We start from the raw sequence: 26833 nt of genomic DNA on the forward strand, positions 1-26833 counted from the left end.
ATCTGACTAATACTTGTCAGGATAACTTTGGTGACCTGAAACTCAAGTGAAACTGCACTTTTAGGACTCTTTTCCCCCTTGAAGATATATTTTGGTTGAGAATATATCTGAGACCACTTGGGGATAGAATGGAAGAGAAACATGTCACTTCAATGCATATTGCATACGGCATTCTCTAGCTTTAGCATATCCCATCCTTCAAATCAATGATGATTGTAAGCAGGCACCACCCGTGTCTCCTGGAGGGCTTTCAACTGAAGTAGTATTTTATTAATTATTATCATTATTATTATTGATTTTTTTACCGTTCCTTGTCTTTCTCACTTTAAAAGGTTTGCTCACTCTCTGATTCTTTATGGTATTTTTTTAAGGAAATTGCCACAAGAGTTTTTATCATTTTTAAATCCTTCCTTTCCCTTCTTACTGTAAATAATAAGCATGTCACGTTCAATTCTTATTGAAATCTCTTTCTTCATCAAGTTGCATTCTTTCATTGCATGTTCACGTGAGTTTGATTTGCAGGGTTGCTAAAGAGCTCTAAAATGCACATACAAGTTTGTTGGATAAGGTTAATGAAGATTATTGGGTTGCTCTATTATTGCAGGGTGGGTCATTGCATGGGCAACAGGCTTCAGTCATTTGTTTTAATGAACAGCAGTGAAGTACTTGTGTTGAGAAAAAATATGGAGGGACAAATGCTGAAGTCCTCACTGAGGACAAACTCCTAATTAAGTTAATAAGACTTTTTGCCTGAGTAAAGACGGGATAAAGTTGAGTAAGTGCTTTTGGATGTGGCCCATATTTTGTCATACTAAGGGTGCTGCAGGAATCAATGAGTATCTCAGGTGGCTTCCTGCCCTGAGTTGCAGGAGTGTATGGGTACTTCAGATGGGCATGTTTTATAACATGTTTCTGGCAGTTGATTTTCTTTTCTTCTCAACCTGTAGGTCAGCAAACTTGAAAGAGAAAAGATTCAAGAAACTAAGCGGATCAGAGAATTGGAGCAACGCAAGCAGACTGTGCAGATTACTGAACTTAAAGCCAAACTCCATGAGGAGAAAATGAAAGAGCTGCAGGCAGTGCGGGAGAACCTAATCAAACAGCACGAGCAGGAAATTACTCGGACGGTTAAAGTCAGAGACAGTGAAATCCAGCGCCTCAAGTCAGCACTGTATGCTTTGCGGGATGGGAGCAGTGACAAAGTAAGGACAGCGCTGACCATTGAGGCTCGTGAAGAGGCCAGGAAACAGTTTGACTCCGAGCGCCTTAAACTTTTGCAGGAAATTACTGAACTAAAATCTGCCAAAAAGCAGGTGGACGAGGCCCTTACCAACATGATCCAGGCTGATAAGATCAAGGCGGGTGATCTTCGGAGTGAGCATCAGTCCCATCAGGAAGCCATCTCTAAGATCAAATGGGAGAGTGAAAGGGATATTCGCAGACTGGTTAGTAATCTCCCTATGCACCAAACAGCTGGGGTGACTCCTTACAGCCTTCTTGATTTGCCTCTAGTGCTGATAGGTTTCCTGTTCAGTCAGACCCAGGCAGTGCAAATTAGTTTGCAAACAGATTAAAATACTCCCAATTACCACATCTCTCTTGGAATTAGGTGAGATGAAGTTGGCGGGAGCTGCTGATGTGAGCTACTCACGGGGCTACTGGAACCCAGGAGGAAATATGCTAATGGTATATTCTGTAACAAATTGGTAGTTTGTGTGTGTATAAAGAGATACACACACACACATGCACGCACAACACACCACTGCCGCCCTTTCTGGATGGAATCAGAGCTTCTCCCTGCTATGGCCCTATACTGCTAACGGGAATTCTCTTTTAGCTCTAGTGGTAGGGGCCTGTGCTTTGGAAGCAGGAGGCTCTCACCGGACTCGCTGCATAAATATTATATCTGCCATCTACAGCAGGAGACGTCAGTTGCTTCTGCGGTACCCATGGCCACTCAAAACTTCACCACAGCAGCAGGAATAGGCCCTAGATCCTCCTTCCCCGAAAACACAGGTCCCCAGCACTTGGGTTAAAGGAGAATTTCAGTGTGCAGTATAGGGCGTAAAACATGCAGATTTATAGCTTTACCAGATTAGTAGATGTAACACCTTTGCATCCCAAACATGGCTTAACTCTTTCTATTAGTCTTTCTATTTCCTCTCTGCTTGTCCACCTGCATTTCTTTTTCAAACATTCTACTTACGGGAAAGTGGAGTTCTCCTCCCAGCTTGCAGTGCAGCAGAAGTAGCTCTATCACAAAGAACACTGTAGTGATGTTCTTCTCTGCAGTGACTTTGTCTTTCTAGCAATCTGACACAAAATTAAACCACCTGCACTGCAGGTGCTGGGTGTTTTAGCTAGAAGTGGGACTGAACAAAAGCCCTCAGCTGTACATCCCTGAAATCCCAACCCAGCTCTATAAGACTCTGTCTTTGTAGACATGATCAAGATCCTGCCTTAGGGCTAGTTTGTGCCATTGAGCCATTGGACTGTGTAGGGAACTGTGCAGCCCCAAGGGACAGCTTTGGGATGGATTATGCCTCAGAAGGCACAATTCCTAGTAGAGTGCCAGGAAGTGCAAAGGGAGTGTGTGGGGATCCCTCTCCATAGTCCTGGTGCTGCCCCCCTCTACAAACCTCTCAGCCTCTTTTGGGCAAATTACACAGAGTTCTGTGACTGACTGTTCCTGGTTCTTGGCCAGTGTGTTGACAGAGGGAAAAGGCTTCATGTGCTTTCCTTCTTCTACCAGCATTGTCCCAGTAACTAATGCTAAGGCCAGGCACAGTCTGGCACCTAATAGTGGACTGAACAGAACCATTGGATCCAAACACCCCAGAACTTGAGGGGGAAATCTAGATCCAGATTTTGCTGCTGGGGCCCATCTATAATTGTTAATTCATATGCAACATAAAATCAAATTAATCTTCAGAAGCCAGCAGCATGCAATGTGAAGGTCCCAAGCAAAGAGGAAATACTGGTTTTTGCCACACTGCGGTTTCCTCCAGATATTCCAAGAGGTTTCCTACATGTTAATAAATCTCAGATTTGTATTTTCAACAATCAGAGGATTTATCGTGCTGGCTTCAGAATACTGGACCATCAATTCCCTCTATCAGTGTCCAAACCTTGTGCTGCAGAAGAAGATGGGAACAAAAAGCCATGCAACCAGTCAAATGCGCAACACTAAGCAGCACTTAGATATGCCAGCGATAGGTACTTCATTATTTCAGATAGATAGATAGATAGATGATACTCCTCCTAACCTCTGTACTGATGAGCTTAGATCCCTAAGCCATAGCTTAGCTGTGTACAATATCTACAGTTTTTATTATTGGCCATAAAATTATTATTATTTATTATTATTATTATTACGGCTGTCAATTATCGCAGTTAACTCACATGATTAACTCAAAAAAATTAATTGTGATTTAAAAAAATGAATTGCGATTAATCGCAGTTTTAATTGCACTGTTAAACAATAGAATACCAATTGAAATGTTTTAAATATTTTGGATGTTTTTCTACATTTTCATATGCATTGTACTCTGTGTTGTAATTGAAATCAAAGTGTATATTATTTTTATTACAAATATTTGCACTGTAAAAATGATAAACAAAAGAAATCGTATTTTTCAATTTTCTTCATACAAGTACTGTAGTGCAATCTCTTTGTTGTGAAAGTGCAACTTACAAATGTAGGGTTTTTTTGTTACATAACTGCACTCAAAAACAAAACAATGTAAAACTTCAGAGCCTACAAGTCCACTCAGTCCTACTTCTTGTTCAGTCAACCGCTAAGACAAACAAGTTTGTTTATATTTACAGGAGATCATGCTGCCCTCTTCTTATTTACAATGTCACCAAAAAGTGAGAACAGGCATTTGCATGGCACTTTTGTAGCTGGCATTGCAACGTGTTTACATGCCAGATATACTAAACAATCGTATGGCCCTTCATGCTTCGGGCACCATTCCAGAGGACATGCTTCTGTGCTGATGACGCTCGTTAAAAAAAATAGTGCATTAATTAAATTTGTGACTGAACTCCTTGGGGGAGAATTGTATGTCCCCTGCTCTGTTTTACCCGCCTTCTGCCATATATTTCATGTTATAGCAGTCTCAGATGATGACCCAGCACATGTTCATTTTAAGAACACTTTCACTGTAGATTTCACAAAACACAAAGAAGGTACCAATGTGAAATTTCTAACTAACCAAAGTTTAAGAACCTGAAGTGCCTTCCAAAACCTGAGAGAACGAGGTGTGGAGCATGCTTTCAGAAGTCTTAAAAGAGCAACACTCTGATGTGGAAACTACAGAACCCAAACCACCAAAAAAGAAAATCAACATTCTGATGGTGGGATCTGACTCAGATGATGAAAATGAACATGCATTGGTCTGCACTGCTTTGGATTGTTATTGAGCAGAACCCGTCATCAGCATGGCCGCATGTACACTGGAATGGTGGTTGAAGCATGAAGGGACATATGAATCTTTAACGCATCTAGCACGTAAATATCTTGCGATGTCAGCTAAAACAGTGCCATGCAAACACTTGTTCTCACTTTCAGGTGACGTTGTAAACAAGAAGCTGGCAGCATTATCTCCTGCAAATATAAACAAACTTGTTTGTCTTAGTGATTGGCTGAATAAGAAGTGGGACAGAGTGGACCTGCAGGCTCTAAAATTTTACATTGTTTTATTTTTGAATGCAGTTATTTTTTGTACATAATTCAACATTTGTAAGCTCAACTTTCATGATAAAGAGATTGCACTACAGTACTTGTATTAGGTGAATTGAAAAAAATATTATTTCTTTTGTTTTTTTACAGTGCAAATACTTGTAATAAAAAATAAATATAAAGTGAGCACTGTACACTTTTTATTCTGTTGTAATTGAAATCAATATATTTGAAAATGTAGAAAACATCCAAAAATATTTAAATAAATGGTATTCTATTATCGTTTAACACTGCAATTAATTGCATGATTAATTGTGATTAATTTTTTTAATCGTGCGATTAATCACGATTAATTTTTTAATCACTTGACAGCCTTATTTTCATTATAAATTAAATTTAATCTAAAGGGAAATTGGAATTCTAGTTGAGCTAATAATATATATTTGCAATGCCCCAAACAAGAATTTGATCCATTAGTGTCAGGATAAGAGAAGAGTTGTATTAGATATTACATGATTTCTTACTGCACATTGTGGTTATGTCTCTGTCTGCAGTTGCTACCTACCAGCTTTTCTAATACAAATGATAGTATGGAAAGATTTTAAACAGCGGAGCGGAGCAAAGTTCTCTGCTCTCGTCTTTATGATGTCATCAACAGTTATAAAAACAACACAGAAGGTCAAATTCAGTGCTGGGGCAAGTGGCTACAACTCCACTGGCTTCAAAGGAGTTTTGCCCACATGCAACAGCAACAAATTTGGTCTGGAAAGTTGAATTCACGATCTGGTAGGTAAGCGCAAAAGAATAGTGATTTGTAAATTCAAATTAATTCTTTTTTCATTTTTAAATCGGTGGGCTAGACCTTAGACTGGTGTAGATCACAATATTGCCATTACCCAGTGTTCAGAAAAAATGGGAAGTCAGACCCCCGAAATCAGGAGACTGGTTTAGTAATCATGAGAGTTTCAAAATACTCAATGTTGGGTTCATTCTGGTTGGCCTTTTGCTTTTTTGAGCCTTTATGGTACTCTTGTGTCATATTTTCAAGCTTTTCTCTGTAATCCTGAGGACTAAGATCTTCCTTTTATTTCTTAACTGGAAGCTCAAACTCTCACACAATGCCATGCCTCCAGGATGTGGGCTTTAAGATAAACAGTAAATAGCATGAGACTCTCAACAAAATTGTGAGAGTTGGCGACACTGATCAACTCAGCCCAGCCCTGGATGAATATTCTGTGAGTGATTTGGTATTTTAAGCAGAAAAAATAATCCCTTTTTAAAGCTTTTGTTTGTATAAGTGCCATGCACTAGGTCAGACTTCGATCTCATTTACGCCAGTGTAAATCCACTGTATCTCCACTGGAATCAATGGGGTTGCATCAGATTGACATGTGTGTAACAGAGATTAGAATCTGGCCTAGGGTTGCCACCTGTCCGGGTTTTACCTGGACAGTCCAGGTTTTGGCTTCTGTGTCTGAGTGCCATCTGGCCCATTAATTTGAAAATATACTTTTGGGAGGATTTCAGTATGCATGAAAGGTGACAGGATCGGTAAATATCTTTGAGGCTCTGGGCAAAATTCAGCACAGTCAGCATTCTGGTTTTGGGGAAATGACTCGTGTAACTTTCACAGGTTAACATGCATTTTTTTTTCCTGGGTGTTTTACAAATTCTGAGTCACTGAATTTCCATAGTCTCAATGGCATTTAGCTGGCTCGTACCTATCTTTAAAGTTTTCAGGGCTTATGTGCGGTGATCTTATTCTAAACGTTAGTTACCCCCTTCTCTTCTAGTCTTCCAATGTAACTGCCTGGACAGCAACAGTCATCCAGATTCTAGTTAAAGGGATGAGTCACTTCAATATGTGCTGGATCTGCCTGGAACATTAGGCAGGAGTGATACAGCTAATGAAACTTATGGACCTTGATTCTCCATTCATTAGAATGACACTGCCAACAGGGAGCGGAGAACAAGGCCCCTAGACTGCAAGTCTACTAAATAGAGGGGAAGATCCTCAGCTGATGTAAATCAATGAAGCTGTGTCAATTTACACCGGCTGAGGATCTTACATCTGTGCAAAATGAGTATACAGACCATATCCTCAGCTGGTGTGAATCAACATAGCTCCATAGCTGGGAATCTAGCCTAATCATATTAATTTTGGTTGTTTTACACTTACTTTGAACTGGTCCCCTGGTGCAACACCATCAACTGTGGTCACTCTGGCTGGCGCTTCAGTCTTCCAGAGACTGTGCATGTTTGATGATGATGAAGGTGATAGACTAAACTCTTGGTCTGATTTTCAGAGAAAGTGAGCACCTGCATCTCTCATGTACATCTGCAGGGAGTGAAGGACCTGGATATCTTTGAAAATCAGTCCATATTTTGTGCATAGATGTACTTCTATATCATACAATGTATGGCCTTTGCTCATCATAGACTGACTAATCCGATGTGGTAACTATTTGTTTTTTATGATGTTGAGGAAGTGTGTAATCCATGAGTTTGGTGTACTATTTAACAGCAGATACAGCGGTGAACATAGGGTGACAGACAGCAAGTGTGAAAAATCGGCACGGGGGTGGGGGGTAATAGGTGCCTATATAAGAAAAAGATGCAAAAATCGGGACTGTCCCTATAAAATCGGGGCATCTGGTCACCCTAGGTGAACAACAACGGTAAGGTGATCTCTCCTTACTCCTGCAGTGCTGACATTCTGTGGGGCTTGTGCAGTAACATTGTGCTTTTATTTCTTAATTTAGATGGACGAAATCAAGGCTAAAGACAGAATCATCTTTTCCTTGGAGAAAGAACTGGAGACCCAGACAGGCTATGTACAGAAGCTCCAGCTGCAGAAGGAGGCTCTGGATGAACAGCTCTTCTTAGTGAAGGAGGCGGAGTGTAACATGAGCAGTCCCAAACGAGAGATCCCAGGAAGAGCAGGAGATGGGTCAGAGCACTGTAGCAGTCCTGTAAGCAGGTTTAAATGTAATCCAAAATACAGACAATGGGCTTTATTTGGGTTGCAAAATTATTTTGCCCAATTCCTGCATCATTTTCATGTTGCTATAGTAGTTAAGCCTCACTCTGTGAAGTGTCTTCTAGTGGCAATTCTAATTACAGGAAATAGTACTTGGCACAGGAAATGTCTGTTGGACTAAACTATTCAGGGCCTATTTCTTTACTTACACGTTTGTGCAAAGCAGGTATAAGAAGATAAGGCAGTTGAGAATGACAGTGTTTTCCTTGCTTTCCAACCTGAGGTTCTTTCTGAAATAACCCTCCTAAATAGAGTTGTTCAGAAAATAAGGAGGAGAGTGTTTCTGAGGAAAATTTCTACAAAAATGAAACATTTTTAGTTTTTGTCAAAATTTCATCAGAAATTTTTAATTTTTAATCAAAACACAAAACCAGAATTTTTATTCCAACAACTGAAAAATGAAAACTTTCAACTGGAAACTGTCAGAAATCAAAAAATAAAATCCCATGGAAAAAATGTTCAAGGAAAGCAGGCACTTTGAGAAAATTTTAAATCAACAACCTAATTTTGATTCAAAAAAGTTCCAATGGAAAAATTTTAACCAGTTCTGTTCCTCAGTCTAGAAACCCCTTCCTATGAATCTTCCTCCTCAGATATATCTGCCAACGTCCAAAGGAAGCTGCCCTCAAGGCTCAGTTTTAGACCTATCCAAGTTTCTTCCTTGCAAGTGTTTATGTTTCCCTTTGCTTTGAGCAGTTAATGCTTCCTGAGCCAATGAGTTCAGACCAATGATCTGAGCTTGCACCTTATGTAGTCATCAACACCAGTGCACACTGAATGTAAACTGCTACCAACAGAATGGCCTGCCATTTGCACCCATGTTGCACATGAGTCAATGACCACACAAGCTGCATTGGATAGTACAGAATGAGGTCCATGCTGTTTTAACTTTTGCCCAGCATCTAGGTACTTGTGACAGACATTGTAAATAATGTTAACCTTACAAATGAGTTTCATTTAATTAGAAAATGATGGAGTGTTCCTCTTCTTTGTGAGCATTCCAGTCCATTTGTTTCTTGTCCAATGGACAGTTTCAGAGGAGCTAGAAACAAAATGTTCTTTCTTTCAATTTACAGGATTTACGCAGAAATCAGAAGAGGATGGCAGAGCTGAATGCCACTATCCGGAAGTTGGAGGACAGGAACACACTGCTTGTAGATGAACGAAATGAACTGGTGTGTGCTCTTGTCTGTGTCAGATTGGGGAGGCGAGGAGCTGTAAGGAAAGGAAAGAAGAGGAGCCTCCAAGGGTGTTAGAGGCAGAGAAAGTTCATGCTGTGACCACCCACTACCTCTAGGGCCCAGGGCATGAGGGGGTTGGAAATGGCATTGTGATACTCAGGTAGGCTCAGCTGCCTCAAGGCCTAAGCCAAAGCCCATTGAAGGCAATAGCAAGTGGCTTGGGATGAGGCCCTTGGACATTAGTCCACCACATTCACTGCCCTCCTGGTATTTGCTGTCTCTTGTGTTTCAATTTAACATGCTACCATTCTGTGTATCATGGAATGCCTGAGAAAACACCTCATAAAGCACAACATGGTAGCTCATTACATTTAAACCCACGAGGCAACAGGGGGCAGCCAGGGCCAGCCCCAGCTGCCAAATGAATCCAGCTCCTGCATCTTCTGGCCCCACTCACCCCAGCCAAGGGGCCTCCTCAGAGGGCTCTGTGGATGATGGTTACGTTAGAATTTCTGTTGGGCTCTACGTCTCCTGCCAGTCTAGGGCTCAGGTCCACAGTTCATAGGGGTCTAAGCTTAATCTGCCACAGTTCAGAGGGTTCTTGAGGACCCTACCAGGAAATTTCACAGTAACCCTGTCAGCCAATCTGAGATGGATTTCCTGTTTCACTGGTGACATGTTTTTTCTAGTTCTGCTACAGATGAACAGCCCACAATCCCTGAACTCCAGCAAGGACACTGTGTCACAATAAATAAATTGGACTCATAGGGCCGTGATTCTGATCTCACCAATTAACTATTGACTTCAATGGAGTTACACCAACATGAGATCACAGTCAAAATTGGTGGGCCTTTCTGTATTCGCTGCCTTGACCTTTTCGTATCAGGGGTTCCTGAGCAAACAGCAGCATCTGGTCAGTATACTGTAAATCAAAGACTGACTGTTTTTCAACATTTTTTGGCATATAAGAATAGCCAGGGTGAGGACAGTATAAATAGCAGATCTATACAGAATGGATTACAGTGTTGCCTGATTTAGGAGGTTAATATTATTAATTTGGATAGTATGGGTTATAGACTCGCCAGTTAATCTGATCAGAAGATAATAAGGTTTCTGTCCCAGAATCAGGCTACACAGAGTATGCAAAGGACCCTCGGGGGTATGACAGGATGCTCACACTGAGGCAAATATAGTCTTAAAGACTTTTATTGAGATAAATGGAATTATAATTAAATAGTAATTAAATGGTATTATATACTATAAAGCTTTTGATTAATATACTCACACCCTTTCTTGATGACCTGGTGATAAGAGACAAAGCACCAGCCTTGCCTCAGGTTCCTTAATTCTTCAGTGGGAGGTGCAGAGTTTAGAAGAAGCTAGAGCTAAGAACTATTGCAGCTAACTTAGGGCTTGTCTACACTACCGACCGGATCGACGGGCAGCGATCGATTCAGTGGGGGTCGATTTATCGTGTCTAGTATAGATGCGATAAATCAACTACCGATCTCTCTAGCATCGACTCCAGTACTCAACGAGAAGCAAAAGGGGAATCGACGGGAGAGCGTCTCCCATTGACACACCGCAGTTATTCACATAGCTGAAGTTGCGTAACTTAGATCGATTCCCCCCCCCCATAGTGTAGACCAGCCCTTAGAATTTTACTTAACTAACTGACTTAAAACTTAAAATTAAACTAACAGACTAATAAACTAAGAGTTTAGAAACTTAGAGAACAAGCTCTGAAGCACAAAACTTAGAAAAACCCTCAGAAGATTAGAAGTTTAGACACTTTTTGGCAAGGTGGGTCACCCTCTCTTATAGGGCTTGAGCACTCAGGCCCTCCTTCTATGTCTTGTGACAAAGTTCCTCCTCTATCTTGGTGGGTCCTGCGCTTATCGGCGGATTTTCTTTCCTCAGAGATTCACCATGTGGGTTGGGGAACAGCCCAGAGACCTTCCCCTCTGGAAGAACCCACAGTCCAGGTCAATTGGGAGGTTTGGGGGGAACCTGGGCCCGCCCTCTACTCCGGGTTCCATCCCAGGGCCCTGTGGACCGCAGCTGTCTATAGTGCCTCCTGTAACAGCTGCATGACAGCTACAACTCCCTAGGCTACTTCCCCATGGCCTCTTCCAAACACCTTCCTTATTCTCACCACAGGACCTTCCTCCTGGTGTCTGATAACGCTTGGGCTCCTCAGTCCTCCAGCAGCACACCCTCTCCCTCTCAGCTCCTTGCGCCTCTTGTTCCCAGCTCCTCACACTCGCACCACAAACTGAAGTGAGCTCCTTTTTAAAACCCAGGTGCCCTGATTAGCCTGCCTTAATTGATTCTAGCAGCTTCTTCTTAATTGGCTCCAGGTGTCCTAATTAGCCTGCCTGCCTTAACTGGTTCTAGCAGGTTCCTGATTACTCTAGTGCAGCCCCTGCTCTGGTCACTCAGGGAACAGAAAACTACTCATCCAGTGACCAGTATATTTGCCCTCTACCAGACTCCTGTACCCCACTGGTCTGGGTCTGTCACAGTCCAAACTTAGCGTTCTCACCCACGGAAATGTTGGGGTACACTTACTCCATAGGCTGGTATGTTTGTACGTATTGATGACATATACATACATATTAGTGACATTAGATCATTCTTACATTTGTTATTTGTGTCCTCCCGGTTATTTCGGTTCTTTCCTTGTGGTGTACCTGTTTACAGAGGGTATGAACTTCGGAAAGCCCCCTATGCCAACCTGCTTCAACGCATCCTTTATCTATGTTAAAGGCCACAGCCATATGTGGACCTTATGCCTTAACTCATCACTATTTATCTGGGCGAAAGGTCCCAGATATATGTAGGCTAACTTTGCTATCTGGGTGAAAGGTCCCAGACATATGTAGACTAACTTTGCTATCTGGTGAAAGGTCCCAGACATATGTGTGCTAACTTTGCCTTAGTTCAACATACAGAATGTGGCCTGTGGGTCCCTTGCGTTACAGCCAAACTACTTTAATATAAACCTAAAAACCTATTATAATAAAACAAACAATCAAAACCATAAGAAAATAAGAAACCTATAAGAAAAGATATATAGGCAAGCAAGCAGACTAGCCCTAGAGGCTACAGCAGTAAATTCATTCCTTTATCAGATTGACTCTTAGAATGGGATAGGTATGCCTTTAAGGCCTTGTCTACACTTGCAAGTTGTAGCGCATTAAATCAGCCCCGGGTGCCCTAACTTCTGAGGTGTCCACACTGGCAAGGCACTTAGAGCACCCGGACCCCGCGGCTGGAGCGCTCCTGGTAATCTACCTCCATAAGAAGCATAAAGCTTTCTGCGCCCCGGCTACAGCGCCGGGGTGTCAGTGTGGATGACGTGTTGCATTACTGCGCTGTGATTGGCCTCTGGAAACGGCCTGAAGTCAAGTGGCCACTCTGGTCATTGTTTTGAATTCAGCTGCAGGCATGCGGATATCCCCTTTCAAAGCTCCGTTTCTGACAGCACGCATGCTTATCTGCTCCGGGACACAAAGCAAACCATTACGGTGGAATGCTCCTGCTGAAGTGGCGGGGGGGGGGTGTGACAGAGAGAGAGAGAGAGGCGAGGGTGGGAGGTGTCAGGTTTCCTCCTTCCCCCTGCCGCTGTCTGAACTTACAAGACAGCATGCTGACACACTCTGCCCCCCAAAACACATTGTCTCTCCCCCCACATACACACAACACACTCCCTGTCACATTCCCCCTCCCCCCCCCCATTTGAAAAGCAGCTGGCAATCTAGTAGGATGTCCATGGAATAATGGGATTGGGAAACTTGCATCATGTGACATTGTGCCTGCCCCATTAGGCATTGCAAACCCTTTCCAAAGCACGCTGCAGCCACTTGCACACTGGGATAGCTACCACAATGCACTGCTCTCTGTGGCGTTGCAAGAGCTGCTAATGTGGACATGCTCCACAGTCACAAGGAGCACAGTGTGAACACACAGCAGCCCTTTCCCTGCTGCTGTCTCCGAGGGCTGGTTTAACTCTCGGTGCTCTACATCTGCAAGTGTAGACATAGCCAAAGTGAACATCAGTGCTTTTTGACCCTCAGCATTTCTGCAGTTGTGGTAACAGATTAAGGTTTTGAAAAGCACAGCTGTTTCCATTACGTTCATCATGGAAGCAGTAACCATAATTAACTCAGTATGTGTTAATATAGATATCTTATGTGCCTCTATGGTATTAATTAACTAATACTTGTAAATGATGTCTTACCAACATTTTGTCTTACCAACATTTCAGTAATACTGCAAAATGCATTACTTGTATTGATTTGATTATGTCTCTCTCTCAAAAACTTGGCTTCTAAAAGATTATACCATTAACATTCACCCTACTTTGCTCTTATGGATATCAAACTTTTAAATTACTGAAGTCTTTTTTAATGAGAAAATGCCACTTCTTTGAAAATGACTGTAAACAGACCTTAGATAATGGGCGTATTTATTAAATAATACAGTATGACTAAGTACTGTGCCATGGAAGGAAAAGACCCAAAGGACAATGGAAAAGGGACAAAGGGCTTCATGCCTAAAATGTGGCAACTTGAAATTCCTCCTTCCCAGCCAGAAAGGATTGTTTTGTTTTGTCTTTTTAAACAGGAAAACCCAGTGTTATTCAGTGGAACTCATCTTGTAAGGAAGGAGGACATTTAAGTGGATAGGAATAGACATGGGAATATTAGAACATCCTACTACCTACAAAAATGCCTTATTGCTATTAAGCAATGGTTTGATTAAAATAAACCTACTGTTTTATACAAATATATACATGGTCTGTTGTCCATCAAGAGCCCAAGCTATGGATGTGATATTTACTATCAGCATGACTTGGACCATTCAAGGACCAATCCAACTCTTTCTTTTGGTAAGGAAGTCAGTATGACACAGTCGACAGGTTCTATTCCCAGCTCTGCTTCTGGCCTGCTGGGTGACCGTGGACAAGTCATGTTGTCTCTCTGTGCCTCAGTTTCCCCATCTGTAAAAGGGGGATAAAGATATTGACCTCCTTTGTACAGTGCTTTGAGATCTATGGATGAAAAGTGCTATATAAGAGTTAGATGGTATTATTCTGTCAGTTCCATTTCATACTTTTGTTCAGGGCTTTGTTGGGACAATAGTCACCTGGGAAGGAGAGAGAAGGCAAGAGCCCATAGCGAAGGAAGGAAAATCCATTTTTAACCTGTCATTATTATTCATTATTACAGTTGAAACGTGTTCGAGAAGCTGAAAAACAATGCAAACCTCTCCTTGAAAGGAACAAGTGCCTCACCAAGAGAAACGATGAACTGATGCAGTCTTTGCAGCGCATGGAGGAGAAACTCAAAGCAATCACAAAAGAAAATGTAGAAATGGTTGGTATTGAACACCAAGTAAAGATCTGTATATATATGCACTTCCACAGGCTTTGAAGTGGTCTTTCATAAATTAGATTTACAGGCCTTCACCATGAAAAACAGTTGTCCCCTCATTTCATGTCTTACTGTGAAATTTTCCTTCCATCCAAGCCTGTCTGTAATTACTTTATGGAAGGGAAAATATTAAGAGCTACATTTTCAGCCAGCTTCATGTTGGTCTTTGCGTTTGCATTTTTATGTGCACATCTGTGGCAGATAAAGAGCATCATCTGCCTCACAGAACCTCCACATGTCAGGCATTTGGGCAGCCTGGGTGCACGCATCATTTGTGGGCATAACTAGATGCACGTGGAAAAGTGGGCATACAAATGTGAGGTCTGGAGCTGTAAACTGCACCACAAATGGAAGGCCTGGAGCTGTAAATTTCACCCCAAATAGTTGTTCTATTGTATGTGGTTGCTACACTTTTTTACATGTGGGAAAAGCTCTCTTCTTTATAAATCCATTAGCATGGAACTGCTGCAGTTTTCAAAGGGGGTATAACACTTCCCCACACTCATTTTGGTGTTGCTTTGGCATTAATAAAATGCACAAGTAATATCTATGGCAGGGGTCGGCAACATTCGGCACGCGGCTCGCCAGGGTAAGCACCCTAGCGGGCGAGCCAGTTTATTTACCTGCTGACGCGGCAGGTTCGGCCGATTGTGGCCCCCACTGGCCGCGGTTCGCCGTCCCGGGCCAATGGGGGCGGCAGGAAGCGGCGCGGGCCGAGGGATGTGCTGGCTGCGGCTTCCCGCCGCCCCCATTAGCCCGGGATGGCGAACCGCGGCCAGTGGGGGCCGCGATCGGCCGAACCTGCCGCGTCACCAGGTAAATAAACTGGCCCGGCCCGCCAGGGTGCTTACCCTGGCGAGCCACGTGCTGAACGTTGCCGACCCCTGATCTATGGCTACAGCCAGGAATAGTGCAGCCGGGTGCTGAGCAGCCTTGCCCCACATAGCATTTGCTAATGTATCTCACCCCTGATTTGTGATTTCCACTGCACATCGCTTGAGCAGGCTGGTTGCTTTTCCATGTGGCTGCTGCTCCACTGGTGATTAGGATGAGACTATCAGATTCATTTTAATTTCTTCTGCAAGCAGGGATTTGACATCCAGCTTAACAGAGGTTAAAGTTACAGGGTTAATCTACCCTAAGACTGTGTAATCAATCCATGTCCTGCAAACAGACAAAATTAGTGTTGACACTACAGACATTACAACACTTGTTCTACAGCTCTACAGACTTCTACTGCTTCCACTCAAAGAATTCTCCCTCGTGCTTTCTGTGCACCAGTCACTAGAGGGCAACATCACATGTATCTAGATAGTAGGGTTGTCGATTAATCACAGTTAACTCATGCGATTAACTCAAAAAAATTAATCACAAAAAAAATTAATTGCAATTAACCGCATTGTTAATAGAATACCAATTGAAATTTATTAAATATTTTTGGATGTTTTTCTACATTTTCAAATATATTGATTTCTATTACAACACAGAATACAAAGTGTACAGGGCTCACTTTATATTATTATTTTTATTACAAATATTTGCACTGTAAAATGATAAAACAAGAAATAGTATTTTTCAATTCACCTCATACAAGTACTGCAATGCAATCTCTTTATCGTGAAAGTGTAACTTACAAATGTAGATTTTTTTTTGTTACATAACATCACTCAAAAGCAAAACAATGTAAAACTTTAGAGTCCACTCAGTCCTACTTCTTGTTCAGCTAATCGCTAAGACAAACAAGTTTGTTTACATTTACGGGAGGTAGCGCTGACAGCTTCTTACTTACATCACCTGAATGCGAGAACAGGCGTTCACATGGCCCTTTTTTAGCCAGCGTTGCAAGGTATTTATATGCCAGATATGCTAAACATTCGTATGCCCCTTCATGCTTCAGCCGCCATTCCGGAGGACATGCTTCCATGATGATGTTAATTAAAAAAAATAGTGCATTAGTTAAATTTGTGACTGAACTCCTTGGGGAAGAATTATATGTCCCCTGCTCTGTTTTACCTGCATTCTGCCATATATTTCATGTTATAGCAGTTTCGGATGATGACCCAGCACATGTTGTTTGATTTACGAACATTGTCACTGCAGATTTGACAAAATGCAAAGAAGGTACCAATGTGAGATTTCTAAAAATAGCTACAGCACTGGACCCAAGTTTTAAGAATCTGAAGTGCCTTCCAAAATCTGAAAGGAACGAGGTGTGGAACATGCTTGCAGAAGTCTTAAAAGATTAACACTCAGATGCGGAAACTACAGAACCCAAACCACCAAGAAAGAAAATCAACCTTCTGCTGGTGGCATCTGACTCAGATGATGAAAATGAACATGTGTCAGTCAGCTCAGCTTTGGATCGTTATCAAACAGAACACGTCATCAGCATGGACACATGTCTTCTGGAATGGTGGTTGAAGCATGAAGGGACATATGAATCTTTAGCGCATCTGGCACATAAATATTTGCGACGCTGGCTACAACAGTGCAATGCAAATGCCTGTTCTCACTTTCAGGTGACATTGTAAACAAGACGTGGGCAGCATTATCTCCTGCAAATTGTAACCAAACTTGTCTGAGTGATTGGCTGAAGTAGGACTGAATGGACTTGTAGGCTCTAAGTTTTACATTGTTTTATTTTTGAATGCAGTTGTTTTTGTACATAATTCTATATCTGTAAGTTCAACTTTCATGATAACGAGATTGCACTACAGTACTTGTATTAGGTGAATTGAAAAATACTATTTCTTTTGTTTTTTACGTGCAAATATTTGTAATCCAAAATAAATATAAAGTACACTTTGTATTCTGTGTTGTAATTGAAATCAATATATTTGAAAATGTAGAAAACATCCAAAAATATTTAAATAAATGGTATTCTATTATTGTTTAACAGCGCGATTAATCACAATTAATTTTTTAATTGCTTGACAGCCCTACTAGATATTCTCATGCAGAATAAATTACAACTTAACTCCCTGACATTCTCTCTTTTTTACAATTAAGGGATGGTAAAGAGTAGTAATGTCATGACAATTTTGCAACTGATGCAGATTTAAAAGAACATGAAAACATTGCTTGATTTTTTTATTCCAAAAGGGGGGATTTTAAAATACTGACTTTCACTTTATCTTCCTTTCTTTCTATATATATATTTTTTGTCTTCTACACAGAGAGAAAAAATGACATCACACCCTCCATTGAAGAAATTAAAATCTCTCAATGACTTAGATCAAGCTAACGAAGAGCAAGAAACTGAGTTTTTAAAGCTTCAAGTTATAGAACAACAGAACATAATTGATGAGTTAACAAGGGTATGTCTAGCCCATCAGGAATTAAAAGCAGTCATATCTAACTGGCATCTTCATCTCATAACAGACAGGATTTGAGTGGTAAAATTTTAATAAGAAGAATGCTTTATTATATCTAGGATCTGAATTTTAAAATCCAGTCTCAGAGTACAGTTTTGTGGGTGCAATTATGTGTGGGCACAGTTTGTGTCATTTTGTAGATATGTGTAATCCAGCCATCAGATGTCTAAATGACAATTAGCTGTAAGAAAAAATTAGTTGCAAGAAAGAAGAATGATGTCTTATTCAAAATCAGGTCCCCAGTGTGTTTCACAAAATGATATCCTAAAAATTTACATGATCAGTAATATAGTTCCAGGATTCAATAAAATAGAAAACAGCAATCGTAAAATATATACACTAGTTGCAGAATGTCTCATACAATTAGATATATGCAATATAGTACAGAATACAGATGCAGAGTTCTGTATAGGGAAGAGAGAAAAAATAAGTTTGCAGATGAGAAATAAAGTGACGCAGAAAGAGAGAGGATTGTTCCAGATTTTGGAAACTGAAGAGGAAGAAGGCTTTGTTCCCCCAGCGGGAAGACTGGTTTTAACTAAGAAAACAGGGGCCTCTCCCCAGTTTTAGCCTTGCCGAAAGGATACATTCTTCATTGCACTGTTCACCCATTCAGTAATACTGTACATCTGAATCTTGGGTAGATCAGTGAGGTTAAGAAGTGCTGATGTTAGAATCCCCTTAATTAGCCCGTGATGTGACATAGAAGCAGATGTTGTTAGACAGTCATTCACTAGTCATTTGGATACAGCTCTTAATGTTCAATGCCCCTTTCCAGGACATTTGCAAGATGATATGAACAAAATTAGATTCCAAAGAAATCTGTTGCATCTTCTAAGACATCCTACTTGGGACACCGACATGAAGTCAACAGTAACACAGCCCAATGACTTTGTGATAGACAGATATCAACGATGCATCTGCAGACAAGGCAAATAGTATACTTCAAGTCTCATGGCCCCATCCCACTCCCCATGATGACCAGGCCCTGTACAAATTGTTTAACAGAAATGACAGCTACACTACATAAGTAAATAGCTGGAGCTTCTTTTCAGATGTCATAATTTCTGGTCACCCTTTTGACCTTAAATAGCAGTGTTCTGCACAAAGAACTAGATCCTCAGCTTGTGTAAATAAGACTAACTCCATTGAAGTCAATGGAACTATGAAATATTGGATCATATCATTTCTTAACTGTATTTTCCAGGATAGGGAAAAGCTGATTCGTCGCAGGAAGCATAAAAGAAGTTCAAAGCCAATTAAGGTAAGAGGAAAACTAGGCAGTCTTACTGTAATAATGCCAGTGGGCTTTTCGGGAAAACAATCCGTGAAAATCTGAGGAAACAGATGATGTTGGGTTCCAATAAGCTCCCTTAGCAATGGAGTTCAAAGGAATCTGAATTTCTTTGGAAAAGCTTTTCAATCCTATTTTTCCTTTAAAATAATAACATAATTATTTACCACCTGCTTTTCTTTAGATACACCTCTACCTTGATATAACGCTGTCCTCGGGAGTCAAAAAAATCTTACCACGTTATAGGTGAAACCACGTTATATCGAACTTGCTTTGATCCGCCGGACTGCGCAGCCCCGCCTCCCTGGAGCACTGCTTTAGCGTGTTATATCAGAATTTGTGTTATATTGGGTCACGTTATATCGGGGTAGAGGTGTACCAATTTCAGGTCCTGTTGGGATCAGATTTTTGTCCTGAGAAACTCTTCAATCTGTCTGCTGTTAATACTTATACTGCAGGGCCAATCGTGAAATCCTTATTCACGCAAAACTCCCTTTGACTTTAATATTCTTGTGAACTGAAATCCCTGGCTCAGATCCTAAGCAGCACTCAGCTCAGAAAAGAAGAAGGGTGCAGAGGCCTTAAGTCATTTGTGGTGCTCTGATCCTCAGTCTAGTCCAGTCCAGTCCCTGGAACAATTTAGAGCAACCCGAGGGATGAGCTAATTTACGCCAGCTGCCAGTGCTTCCATCAGCTGGACTTGGGGAACCCCCAGCCATGTCTCCTGTGCCTTAGAAACTGCTAGGTTAGCTCTGTGCCACCAGAGGACTCTCAAGTGGCCAGATTCACCAGGTTAGGGCAACTTTTTTCCACCAGAGTAATGCAAGCCTGTCCTGTCATTCAGCAGAATCAGGCCCAATAAATCCTAGGGTAAATTGAGGTACTGTCACATAACTTCATTAAGGATGAAGCACACAACAGGCAGAACTGAGGCTAAGGAATGAGCCCAACATGTCCATGTTTAACTTTATTTCTAAACAAGCAACCAGAAATTGTACTGCTCAGCAGGGTCTGCCAGTGCTCTTCATTCCAAAAAAAAATACACATACACAAGGATTTCTCAGTATCTTCAGTTCATCCCTTCTGCATGACTTAAACAGTGGGGATTTACTAGAGGGCTGTAATCTGACAGCGTTAGAAGAGAAAAGTGCTGTAGTGCAAGAGTGCATCTTAAATTCTTATTGAGCCATCTGTCTGCATAACTATTCTACTGTGTGTGCCAAGCATCAAATGCTGAAATCAGTACCCTGAAATCCAAACCTGCTGGTTAAGCAGCTCTACCATCATAGGATGTGACTCACATTTTTTCTGTGATGTGTTTAATCCAGTCTAGATGGCAGGATATTCAACCTTAACCAAAACACATAGTGTGAACAGCATTCTCGCTGAGGTAGCAGTTACCACACCAGTTTTATTTTCGCGTAACTCCACTGACTTACTCAAGATATACAGTGAGAGGAGAATCAGATTCATCATCTCAGTTCTGCACAACAGGACACCTCTGGTATTGTGGCATTGTCCTTGCAGACAGAACTAAAAGATGGTGGCCTTGCTCTGAACAGCTTTATATAGTAACAACATACGATTCTATTCCCTTCAAATGGGGGTGAAGGCTTCTCTCTTGGGATATTGATACTCTCTGATGCTACATTGTCTGATAGTTTTAGACTACAGGCCAGATGCTCAACTGATGTGAATGAATTAGCACAACTCCACGGACCTCAATACACCCGCTGATGATATGGACCTATGTTTGGTTCCTTTCAGAGGGATCTGGTGTTTGGAAATGCAACTCATGGCTCTTCTTTCATGTCTTGTGGTTCTTTTAAAGTGTCTACCAAAGTGTTTTTGGAACAGGCTAACACTGCCCCATATACAACCCCGTGCTGTTTGCCTCCAAAAGGGGTTCAGAAACCACATGTTCTTCCTGTTTTAGAGACATATAGTCGATACTGTTTTTGGCTACGATGATGACTCCATGGACTCTGAAACCTCATCCATGGCCTCGTTCAGAACAGACAGAACACCAGCAACCCCAGACGATGACCTGGATGAGGTAAGAATTGGCTATTTCGCTATAATTGGAGCTAGATTTTGAAGAGAAATTAGTTCGCAAAACAAGCAGCCAGGGCCTCAAACATTGGGTGTACAATGGGTGCTGAGCTCTTCTGTCAATTAGGCCTCAATTTTGGATATGGAGATCTTGAAAATCTAGCCCTGAGCTCTTTGGAAATCTAGCCCCTAGAGCCTGCAAAAAGCATCACTAAATATGCAAATTATCTGTATTGTTAAGCTTAGGTTTCATTTCTTTTCAATTACTTTGTTGAAAGGTACTTGTAGCTGGTACTAGTCTGGCCAACCAGTTCATCAGTCATGTCCACCAGGCAGGAAACTGAGCCCCGAATCAGTTCCTTTGGGTAGTTCCACAAAACTTGCTTTTCCCAGTTCACCTTGAATGTCCATGGCTCAGTCCTCCCCCATCAGTTTTTCGGAGTCCATAATTCTCTCCAGGCCCTGAAAGTTCCTTAACTGAGATCCCAGCATTGTACTTCCATTAGTAATGAACCACAGACACACTCATGTACTCACACCATGAGCCTCATCAGGGACAGAACACAGGGGCTTTCTGCACTAAAGGCAGAGAACTTACCACCTAAGCTAAAGTAGAGCTCCTTTACCTGCCTGGTAGTGGAAGACAGGGGAAAATCCACTAGAGGAATCCATGATCCCATGTACAAGCAAGCCCATGCACCACAACATGAATGATGCAGTCATTCCAGAAGGCACCCACAATGGGGCACTGGTTAGTACTTCTTAGGAAAAGGTACCCAGATAGAAAAACTTCCTATCTGCTCACAGTGCTTCAAGCATTGTGCGGCAGGGTGGATTTTGGAGACAACAAATTTGTTTGAATCTGTATGTCTCGTTGCTGATGCAAAAGGTAATGACAGGCCTTGAGCCAGAGTCTACTCTCACTTGCATCTGTGTCAATCTGGAATAATTCCACAGAAGTCAGTGAGCCATATTTACTACCCAGATCCCTCTGGCAAGCGCAAGTCAAACTTGGTGCAGGAAGGTAGCAATATAATTTGCCGACACCTCCTGCTCTGCCAGGATGTACAGGCCAGAAAGTGGGAGGGGCTAGCTGGGAAGGAGGCAAGGCCAGAGCACCCAGCAGATGTGCTATTCAGTGTATCCCAGCCCCAGTGTGATTCCAACACTATGCTCCTGGACACAAGGCAATGGCAGTCCCCCTCCAGGAGTGAATCTCTTCTCAGATTTCGCCGCCCTGTCCGCGCATAGAGTGACAAATTGTATTTTCCTGTGCCTGAATGGGAGAGTCAAACCTTCTTAGTGATGTGGAGTTACTCTGGATTGACACCAGTGTCACTGAGAAACGTGGTAGAAATCTACAAAGCCTTGTGATCCTGGTCTGTTTTCCTGACAACTTGCTAAGACTCCAGACCCAGAATGGCCATAATCTGAAAGAGACCACCACCACCACGAGTTTCTTTTAGATTAAAAATCCATATATATTTTCTAAATTCCACATCTGTACCACCACTGCAACATGCTCATTACCAATCTGTTTTGACTCAAGCACTTTGGTTGACAATACATGGTAAAGTTGGAAACCTACGTTGGCCACAACAAGCCACATTTTAGGCACTTCTCTCCTTTGCAATGCTCCTGTGTCTGCTGCTTATACAGCATGTTCTTTCTGTTCATACAGAGTTTAGCAGCAGAAGAATCAGAGCTGCGATTTCGACAGCTAACAAAGGAATACCAGGCCCTGCAGAGGGCATATGCATTACTGCAGGAGCAGACTGGAGGCATCATAGATGCTGAAAGAGAAGCCAAGGTCAGTCTTTGTCTGGAGGGGCGGGATGTGTTTAGCTGCAACTAGAAGCCAATGCATACAAGCCTCCCAAAGGAAAGATCAAAGTGGCATCTAAGACACGGTTGCTAAATGACAGTTTCACTCATTTTGCAGAACATATTTAAAGGGGCAACATTATTAAAGATGCAAACAATGGATGGACCCATAATATACTATTTATCTGCTGAGCCAGGAAAAATGGGTGATTCTGTACATTGGTACAGACAGTTCCCCTTTTTGTGCATCCGAGTGCAGGTTTTTGCAGGCACAAAGGACACCTGTAGGTTTTTGTGGGTTCAAACATTTCATCTTCTTTTGAACATGCGTTTGAAAGTCTTTAACAGGTGGATGTAGTTATTCTGTTCAAAGTTGCTAATTATCCAGTTTACATTAAATCTTCCAAGACTAAAAGATTTCCCATCTGTAGTGTGGGGATAATTTATTTCTCCCACCTTTTTCCTATCTTGTCTATTTAGAAAGCAATCTCTTCAGAGGAGGGACTGCCACTTGCTGTGGTTTTGTACATTATCTAGCACAGTAGAGCGCTGATCTTGGTTGGTACTACTGTAATACAATGAATAGCAATTATAAGATTTGGGGCCTGATTCTCCACTGCCTAGGCCCTTGTGTCATGATTTATGCCAGTGCAAACCAAGTGTAAAATGGGCATAAAATGCAAACAAGTCAGACTCGTAGTGTTTTACATTCACTTTGTAGGAGGCCAGACTGCTGTGCTCAGTTTCCTATGCATAGAAAATCCAAAAAAAGGTATTTCTGCTTGTTACCATTTAACGGTGTAACTGACTTTAACAGGCACAGGAGCAGCTCCAAGCAGAAGTCCAGAGGTATAAAGCAAAAATAGAAGATCTGGAAACAACTTTGGCACAAAAAGGACAGGTAGATGCTTCGTAGTGGGTATTTTTTGTTGTTGTTTTGGACTGTAGCTAATCTCTGCTTCTGCTCACATATGCATGAATCCAGGCCATCAGAGGTCCTTGGTATAGTATCTTGTTTGCTTCATGAGTTTTGCAGGACAGTAGCACAACAAGCAATTACTACTGTGGTGTAGCGATCCAGGGCTGGGTTTAGAGTTTTTAGTGCACAGATGAGGATTAGATTACAGTTGTCCTTCAAGAGACCCTGGAGAATTTTTAGTAGTGGTAGCCACTAACAAAATAAGTGCTTTGTGATCCCACTCCAGCTCAGAGAAAAGATATCAAAGAACACACATCCTTTCTTGTCATGTTGAGAGGCAGAGACATTATTATAAACAATATTTTGCATTGCTATAACAATTTCTGGGCCCTGATTTTATCCTGGTATCAAAGTCATTTTATCTCCATCAAAGTCAATGGAGTTACACCAGATTTATATTGATGTAACGGAGATTGGACTCTGGCCCTTGATTTTCAGATCTTTACAAAGCCCAATTACAGTTTATTTAAAGTCCTTTATAAATACATATTAATTAAACCTCAAAATCACAAAGTAGTTGGGGGAGAGGGGGAATCACTACTTCACCCATCATTAAAATGCAGACTTCTGGGTAGAATGTCACAATTGTTTAACACGGGGGTCCCCAACGCGGTGCCCGCGGATGCCATGGCACCCGCCGGGCTGTCTAAGTGCGCCCGCGTACTGGCCAGCGGACGAGCATCCGCCGAAATACCACCAAGAAGCAGTGTCATCCAGAGGCATCACCGCCGAAATGCCACCGATTTTCGGCGGCAGTTTTGGCGGCATTTCGGCAGCGACGCCTATTGACGTTGCCGCTTGTCGGCAGCATTTTGGCGTATGCTCGTCCACTGCCACGGTCCTCCGTGGCTCGTCGTCTGGCACCCGCCAGACGAAAAAGGTTGGGGACCACTGGTTTAACAGCACACAGGATGACTGCAGAACAACTGAGTACAGGAAATGAACATTGACTATATTTGAAACTGCAGTGGGAATTTAGGTTGGTAGAAGGCTGGGTGGGACAATAAGATTAATACCTGTATTCTTACAAAATGTGCCATAGAAACCATGAGTGCTCATGATCCCATTGTACATCCCAGTACAGTAACAGCACGGCTGTGACTCCATCATGGGGCATCGTTTCTATCCTGGCTCAAAGGGAAGGAGCACCACATTCTAATGAAAAGACTTCATGGGTTCAGAAGCTTTGCTATTAATTTATAGATTAATATATTGTTATGAACATACAGCTACTATAGATTCTACCTCTGTTAGGTAGAAAAAAAGCCTATCACTGTAATATCCAACACTGCACATTTGTTAATTATGTTCAATTTCACGTGGACTCCCGGGCTAAGCACTGAAATAGGTACCCAATTATTATATAACAGTGTTACTTTACCAAACAGGATTCCCACTGGGTAGAAGATAAACAGCTTTTCATTAAGAGGAACCAGGAGCTTTTGGAAAAGGTAAGCTCTAAGGCCTCAGGTGTTAGAGGGTTTTAGGGGGTACAATATGCATACACATTATGGATGTAGAATTTGGTGCTTATGAATGTATTGAATGGTGTGGGCAGACTCTGCTATTCTAGGTTTAGTCACACAGCTCTTCATATATAGCCCACGCTTGACATGCACAGTCCCTGCAGCAACACCGCTACTCCAAACCTGGGACAGAGACTGCCAATCATGTTACATTATGCTAAGTTTCTACCGTTGCTATCTAAGGCTGGATATTTTGATCCTGTGCTTAAAGAAGTGAAAAAACAGTGCTTCTAGAAATAAAAAGCATTCCCTCCTTGTAACATCAGCACTCTTTACTATGGGATATAAATCGGGAAAATTTGTCAAAAGTGTCTAAGTGGCTTAGGAACATAAGCGCTCAACTTTCAATGGCACATAGGCTCCTAAATCACTTACGTGTTTTTGAAAATGTTACTTATAATCTTTTAAACTGAGATTTTCAAAAGTGGTGAATGAAGTTCCCCCTTCCCATTGAATTTCAGTGGTTTTGGGGTACATATTTCCTTTGAAACTTCCAGCCATTGCATTCTATGAGCTTTATAGAGTTTGTTTGTTTTCAAAGTTCATCTGTAAAATAAAGTTTGATCAAGGTAAAACAGCAAGTTTGGAAATATCTTCCTGTTTGGGGTTTTGCACTGTTTGAACCCTCTTAATTCTTTGAGCTGCCAGTTCCTATCTTTGCGTTTTGGTTTGTTTTTGAAACAATCAGTGGTTTTGAAATGGCAGCACAAACCATGAATTCAAATATTTCTACTAGATAGAAAAACAGGAGGCAGACAACAACCGATTGCAACAGGAGCTGCAGGATGCCAGAGACCAGAATGAACTGCTGGAGTTCCGGAATCTAGAGCTTGAAGTAAGAAATTGCAGTTTATCATTCTCGGATGAACAGTTTGAGTGTCTGACTATAGTTAGAGCAGGGGACTGAGAATCAGGAGACATAGGTTCTAGTCAGAGGAGACACATGGCAGGGGCACGCGGGGGCACATCCCTCCACCTCCCCCCATCCCGATTTGCTGCTTGGCTTGTACTGAGCATGCTCACATAGACTGAGCCTGCTTAGTAACATCTGCTAAAGCCAGTGCCCTCACTCTGCCCACCCACTGTTGGCGGTATGGTTCTAGTCTTGTCTCTACTTCTGATTCACTGTGTAACTTCAGGCTTGTCACTTGACCTCTCTGTGTCTCAGTATCCCAATCTGTAAAACGAGGATAAGGAGTTCCCCAGATAAGAGACACTATACAAATGCAAATTATTATCATTATTGTTTCACACACAGTAATGTCAAAACCAGGACAGAGCTAGTGATGTTTTGTTCTGTGCTGGTACAGTGCCTAGCACAATGGGATCCTGGTCCTTAACTGGCACTACTGCAATACAAATAATAACTAATAAAACAACAACAACAGAGTCTGCAGGCAGAAAGTACCCAGACTAGCCAACCAAGTCCAAGCACTGCCAT

General features: G+C 41.9%; 1 protein-coding gene across 1 annotated transcript in view; it reads left to right on the forward strand.

Moving 5' to 3' along the window:
• JAKMIP2 (janus kinase and microtubule interacting protein 2) overlaps nt 1-26833 on the forward strand; it is a 50151-nt gene that overhangs the window by 4379 nt on the left and 18939 nt on the right. Inside the window, exons 2-12 of the mRNA XM_026659323.1 lie at nt 948-1445; nt 7447-7656; nt 8801-8899; nt 14140-14286; nt 17520-17660; nt 18925-18981; nt 20948-21067; nt 22745-22873; nt 23705-23788; nt 25255-25317; nt 26129-26227. Coding sequence (XP_026515108.1) covers nt 948-1445; nt 7447-7656; nt 8801-8899; nt 14140-14286; nt 17520-17660; nt 18925-18981; nt 20948-21067; nt 22745-22873; nt 23705-23788; nt 25255-25317; nt 26129-26227 — 1647 coding nt within the window. The remainder of the gene's footprint in view (nt 1-947; nt 1446-7446; nt 7657-8800; nt 8900-14139; nt 14287-17519; nt 17661-18924; nt 18982-20947; nt 21068-22744; nt 22874-23704; nt 23789-25254; nt 25318-26128; nt 26228-26833) is intronic.

This window comes from Terrapene carolina, unplaced genomic scaffold (genome assembly GCF_002925995.2).
Source record: "Terrapene carolina triunguis isolate 2854851 unplaced genomic scaffold, T_m_triunguis-2.0 Scaffold629, whole genome shotgun sequence".
Taxonomy (NCBI): domain Eukaryota; kingdom Metazoa; phylum Chordata; order Testudines; family Emydidae; genus Terrapene; species Terrapene triunguis.